Source organism: Camellia sinensis, chromosome 7, assembly GCF_055761805.1.
Source record: "Camellia sinensis isolate YWXY chromosome 7, ASM5576180v1, whole genome shotgun sequence".
NCBI lineage: Eukaryota > Viridiplantae > Streptophyta > Magnoliopsida > Ericales > Theaceae > Camellia > Camellia sinensis.
The window spans coordinates 180,034,902-180,040,901 of record NC_138967.1 but is presented as its reverse complement, the minus strand read 5'-3'; the positions used below and the strand labels follow the sequence as shown (position 1 = coordinate 180,040,901).

The window sequence follows — 6,000 nt, the reverse complement described above, 5'->3', positions numbered from 1 at the left end:
AAGTCAATAGAATATCTATTTCAGCACTAAAAATTCTAAAACTGGTGACTAATTATAAAAATTAGGCCTATAATTCCAAATTTATCACTAAAAGGTTCAAATTGAGAGTTCCAAAAAAATGATCAATTTTAAGTGAAATTTCACTTACTATCAGTCTATCATAGTGAAAAATCACACGGTGAAAATTCATTGTGAGACAATGCAATCAAATTGTTTTGGAGCGTGAGAATTGAGAGGTTGTGTAGACGAATGGGTTGCAAACAGTCACCTTTTGTTCTTCACTTTGGTTCTAGCTGTACTCCAAAAGGGCAAATTAAAAGAAAGTTAAAATTAAATAAAAAATTGAACTCTAACTCATACAGACATCTACTTAATGAGATAACCAAATTTTAACAAACGAGATCAAACAATTGTTCTTAAAATAAATAAATAAAACAACCAATCAGAAACTTAAACTCCAGTGCTTTATTGATTTTTGGAATGGATCCTGAAATTGGTTGACAATTTTTTGTATTGTATCAACAAACCGACTCACTAAACCTATTTGACATTTTAAAAGAGTTGAACCTCCCCTCTTCCAGAATAAGGGTTACAAAGTGTACACAGAATAGATAGAGACAGCACTCAGTGTCACTCTCCACCAAATTAACAATTTTTTAGTTCATTTCAGCAAACTTCTCTTATGAAAAAAAAAAAAAAAAAAACAACCACAAAATGTAAGTTCAGTAAGAAAGAACAAGTAAAGACAATAAAATGAATTGACATGGAAGACTGAACTGTTACCGGGGTTCCAGAATTGAAACCGTCACATTGTTCAGTGAACATCTTTCTGGGCTTTGCATGAATTCCGATCTGGCACATTTGTAATAGTTGAAAATGCAGGTTGTTTTGGAGAGGGTAGAAGCACAAGTTCATTGCTAAGCATTGACACAACACTGGACATGGTAGGCCTATCAGCTGCACTTTCTTGAACACAAAGAAGTCCAATGTTTATGTACCTCAACAGCATATGTGTAGAAGGTATGTCTCCCAATATTGGGTCCTTCAGGTTCTGTCCCATGCCACTCTTCCACAAGTCCCATACCTAAAGAACATAAGACAGTAAAGTATATCTCAATGTGAATCCTTCAAAGTCAAAAAAAAGTGGAAAGGTAAAAGAAGGGCATGATAAATGTAATAGCATTCTGGTACTCACATATCCAAGAAGATTAACAGAGCCAGTTAGATAAAAGTCTGTATTCTTTTTGCCACTCAAAATCTCTAACAACAAGACTCCAAAACTGAAGACATCGGATTTGATAGAGAATAGGCCATCCAAAGCATACTCAGGTGACATATACCCGCTGGATTCAAGTATTAAATTGAATCGTTTAGTAGCCTTAAAGATATCAATGTATGAAAAAATAAGATGTTTTGGTGCAAAGGTGCATAAACTGTGTTTTACTCACTAAGTGCCATCAATTTGATTTGTTGCTTGTGATCCATTTCCACTGAAAATTCTTGCCATCCCAAAATGAGAAATTTTTGGGTTCATATCTTTGTCCAACAAAATGTTGCTAGCTTTCAAATCTCTATGGATGATTTGTAACCTTGAATACTAATTGTTAGGTTTTATTTCTTGGCAAACCCGTTTGACAAAACTCCTTTGAGTTGTAATTTTATTCGCATTTTTTTATTTCAGTGAGACTTTGAGTGTTTAGATGCGAATCCAACCCGAATCAAGCCTTTTCAGAGAAGTTTGTGTTGATAAAGCTTTCAAGATTGCCACTTCGCTGATTATGACGGGGATCGAGCTGCCCGGTCAGCTCGCGGGGGTCCAGGGGGCAGCGCCCCTTGGCGGGTCCGAGGCAGCGCCACGGCGGGGTCGAGGGGCAGCGCCCCCGAAGCAAAATGCAAAAATGCATTAAAAGTTGCCTGTCCGATCATATTATATTTTTCCAGTTTTTCCATTTTTGGCCGTCTCGCTCGAGCGGGGAAAGGGGCGCTCGAGCGTGGATTGGAAGCTCTCAGCATCTCTGCAGTCGCCTGTAAAAATACTGGAAGGTGTGATTTTACGCTCGAGCGGATGCTCCTACGCTCGAGCGCATCTCAGTTTGTTCGCACGCAGTTTTTAGTCAGTCCGCTCGAGCGGGCTGTGTTGAGCTCGAGCGGAGATCGCGGGACAGATTCTATAAATTTGCGTGTTGGGTCAGATTTTAGGATTACTTCTCCAGATCTTCTTTTTGGTTTCTAGGGTTTATATCTGGGGATACTTTGGGAGTTTTCTTTGATGTTTTTATTGAGTATTCAACCCATGATCTAAAGAGAGTACATCAAAGGTTTGTTTTGTTCTACAAAAGAGAGAGTTATTCTTCAGTTGTGGATTCTGAAGAATTCGAGCCTGAAGCTTTGGTGGAATTCGAAGTGGCTCATCAGAAAGACAATTCCGTGGTGAAGATGGGGTTGGAAGAGGCACATAAAGGTTGGTTCAATTAGGCGTTGTGGATTCGCTAGGAAATTGAGAGTATACCTGTGTAATTCCTTTAAATCTTCTTAGTGGATTGTTCTTGTGGCTGTTGCCCGTGGTTTTTTGATCACAGTTGGAGGTGTCCAATTGTGGTTTTTTCCACGTTAAATCGTTGTGTTTCTTTGTCTTGATTGTTTGATTGTTTGATTGGGATTGTCATATTCTACTTAAAATTGATACATAATCACAAATCAACATCTAGTGGATTTCTAGATTTTTCACTAATGAAGATAGAGAAGCCCTTGAGCAATTCCTTCAATGATGTTAACTCGTAACTCCCAATTTAGTGTCCCGTGTTTGATTGGATCTGTCGCGATTTCACATCAAATTAATAGATTTAAATGGTAGTACAAAATATGGATAAACATAGAAACAGAAACGATCAAATATATTCAAGAATGCAAAGGCACAAACCAAAAAGCAAGAAATCCAAGCTTTTGTTGGGCATATACTCATAGATTAAAATCTTTTCATCTCTTTCAATGCAGCAGCCCAGTAGTCTCACAAGGTTCTGTGTTGAAGTTTTACTATGAGCATAGCCTCATTCTGTAATTCCTCTAATCCTTGTCCAGATTTTCTTGAAAGCCTTTTCACAGCCACCTCATATTCTTTTAGCAACTTTCCCTGATATAGAACCTTCTTAGCTTGTTTATGATCTATGGAAAACTAACATCAAACACTATCTGAAACTAACATATTATTAAGTAAACATGGACTCTCAAAAAATAAAACAAAGCTCTATGCATCAATTGGGACTGAACTACTTGGTAGGATCAAAATGATTTCTGTTTAGTGTTCAACATCCCTAAAGAGTCGTGGTCAGTGATATTGAATGTTACCTTATAAACAGGTCCAAAATCACCCTCTCCAAGCGTATTTGTATCAGAAAAGTTATCAGTAGCAATAGAAACACTAGCGAAACTGAACAACAGTAAATCAACTTCCTTCTTTCCACCAATAAGACTCTTACTAGTTCCAATGCTTGTACCAATATCGAATAGCATCAAATCCTTCCCCGCTTGACAAAAAAAATATAGGGGCTTATTATTAATTTTTTTTTTTTTTTTTTGGAATTATATTTGGGCATTTGAACTTATATAGAAGCACAAGGACTAAGTTTTACTATATAAAAAATAAAAATAAAAATAAAAACTCCCGTGGATTGGTTTAGTATTGTGTTCCAAGAGTGAAATGCGTACCCCTTTTCTGTAACGTTCTCCTCCACATACAATAAACCAAGGCTGATAGAGTCATAGAAACTGCTAGTGCCAGAATTAGCCATTTCCACCACTTGCTTCTTGAATCTGAAAAATGAGTTAGGTGGACTGAATTCATTTTTATCCAAAACAAAGTAATTAATTTCTGTCACCATGCCACCAAAACAATTGAGGCAATTCCATTATTCTTACCTCTACTAAGAAACTCAGAATCAGCAAGTTTTAGATAGAAATCTCCCCCATGGGGGTCATCATTTGTCAGCCCACATTAAAGAGATCTTCACTCCATATTGAACACCCATCACTGCCATAAGCATAAGCAGAGCAAGAGCAGTTACCCAAGCAAGCTGACTTGCAATCTGAACCACCTCTATGTTGCAAAATTACTGGATTAACAGGGAGTCTTACTTTAGATATCCAAAGAAACTGGTCTTTCTTCCCATTGGCTTGACTTCTATTGCTGCACTGCAATGGGGCTTTCCTCGCACACCCTCCTGACATGTCCCCTGCATTCCAATTTTCTATAGAAAGGGGTTCAAAACCAGGCAAACATTGGCAAAATCGAAGGGCCTTTTGACTGCAACTGCTAAAAGCCCCACAGTAGGCATCAACCTCGCACTGCTGGCTCAGTTGAGACCACAACAAATCCCATTGATGATTAGTTTCAGACCACAACAGCAGCTGAAGTTTCCCTGATACATCCAACACAATTATAATAGTCACAGAAGCATCAGTAACAGAGTAAGTGAAATAGCCCCCCGACGGGTTGAAACTAAAGGTGATGTTTATATTGTGAGCTGTCATATCAGGGATCATTGGGAAACTTTTTCCATTCCATACCCCACTAGTCCAATACTTTTGATATCCCTTTCTGATGAAGAACTGGTGCATGCCTAGAGGATCACTTTCCAGAGAGAAAACTCCAGGGCTAGGGTCTTCCCTGCTTTTCCAGGATATCAAAGACCAGCGCTTCCAATAGAACCAATTATTAAAACGACCAAGCTTCATTCCAGGCAAGAGAGAATGTGAAGGGTAGTCAAAACTCTCCCATAGTAAGTCACCAGATGTCTCATCTCTCAAAACAAGATTTCCTGAATCCAAAATGTAAAATAAATTGATAGAGAGAGAATTACAGACAATAAATTATATGTATTATGATTGATGTATTGATATGTTTACAATGATGCCTATATATAGAAGAGTAGAGTAGGTAGGTGTGTAATAGGTGGAGTAGGTGGTAGTAGGTGGTAGTGGTATAGGTGTGTAGTAGGTGGAGTGGGTGGTAGTAGGTGGTAGTGGTAGGTTTTAACAGCCCCCCGCAAACTCAAGGAGGAGAGACACAAATCAACTTGAGTTTGGAAAGAGTAACAAAATAAGAAAATACATAAAATAAAAGAGGATAGGAGACACTGTATGGTCGTGTCAGACCGTTGGTGAAGACACTGTATGGTGGTATCAGACCGATGTAGGAGCTAACCGGAATCAATGTCGGAACAGTTTATGGGGTCATGTCGGACCGTTGTAAGAGCTGACCGGAATCAATGTCGGGACAGTTTATGGGGTCATGTCGGACCGATGTAGATGACACTGTATGAGTGCGTATATAGGCTGCCCAAAAGATATACATGTATATATATACATCGCGCCCTCAAAAGGCGCGCCCACTGCATCAAAAGCCGTGCCCGACAGAAAGCATCGAGCGGCGAGCCATCAAAAGGCACGCCAGACACGCGGCGATGCACGTGAGCGACAGAGCGGCGTGTCGGCCGCGTCGTCATTGTCGATATAAGCCAATGCGGAGGCTGTGTAAATCAAACCAGGCTGAAACCTCTGAGCATTGTCATTCTGAAACACTCTGTAATCAACCCGTTCTGACATTACCAGTCGGAAATCGCTGCTTCTCTGAAACACTCATCAACCCAAAACATGGCCTCTTCTTCCCGTGGTCTACTCACTCTCTTTCCAGACCTCAACGAGTCCACAAGAGAGATAACTGGTGCGGTTGCCCTTGAACCTCAACCAAGCGCCCCTGAGTTTGCTCCGTTGACCTTTCCTATGCGGTCTGTGGAGCAAAGAATGGCAGCACAATCAAATATTGAGGCCAATCAGTATACATTGAAGTCATGTGTGGAGACGATGACGGCAGTCACAAACTTGTCGCACCGGCTTCAGAGTAGGACAAATGAGGTGCAGCAGTTAAACGCTCAACTGGCTCTGCTCCAGCGCATGTATAAGGATGCGTGAGCAGAAATATGTGTACTAAAGGCGGAAAACAAG

At 39.8% G+C, this 6,000-nt stretch overlaps 1 protein-coding gene and 1 pseudogene across 1 annotated transcript; both read right to left on the bottom strand.

Annotated features, from left to right (window-relative positions):
* Positions 1 to 493: 493 nt before the first annotated feature.
* LOC114296274 (G-type lectin S-receptor-like serine/threonine-protein kinase At1g11300) lies at positions 494 to 3,510 on the bottom strand. Its single transcript, XM_082881425.1, has 5 exons — positions 3,346 to 3,510; positions 3,035 to 3,172; positions 1,449 to 1,597; positions 1,196 to 1,343; positions 494 to 1,084 (listed from the first exon to the last, which is right to left on the bottom strand). Exons 1-5 carry the CDS (start codon positions 3,508 to 3,510, stop codon positions 815 to 817), a joined length of 870 nt encoding a protein of 289 aa, XP_082737551.1. The 3' UTR covers positions 494 to 814.
* A 46-nt stretch (positions 3,511 to 3,556) lies between these two features.
* Positions 3,557 to 5,601, bottom strand: LOC145789204 (G-type lectin S-receptor-like serine/threonine-protein kinase At2g19130 pseudogene; annotated as a pseudogene).
* Between the last annotated feature and the right edge of the window lie 399 nt (positions 5,602 to 6,000).

What these genes read in the sequence shown, in the direction of transcription:
- LOC114296274 (XM_082881425.1), bottom strand. Translation starts at nt 3,510, where the DNA reads ATGCTATTCGATATTGGTACAAGCATTGGAACTAGTAAGAGTCTTATT. An exon ending in AGAATGAGGCTATGCTCATA is followed by an intron (nt 1,598 to 3,034) that starts GTAAAACTTCAA and finishes CCTAACAATTAG; the next exon opens with TATTCAAGGTTACAAATCAT. An exon ending in CTGTTAATCTTCTTGGATAT is followed by an intron (nt 1,085 to 1,195) that starts GTGAGTACCAGA and finishes TATGTTCTTTAG; the next exon opens with GTATGGGACTTGTGGAAGAG.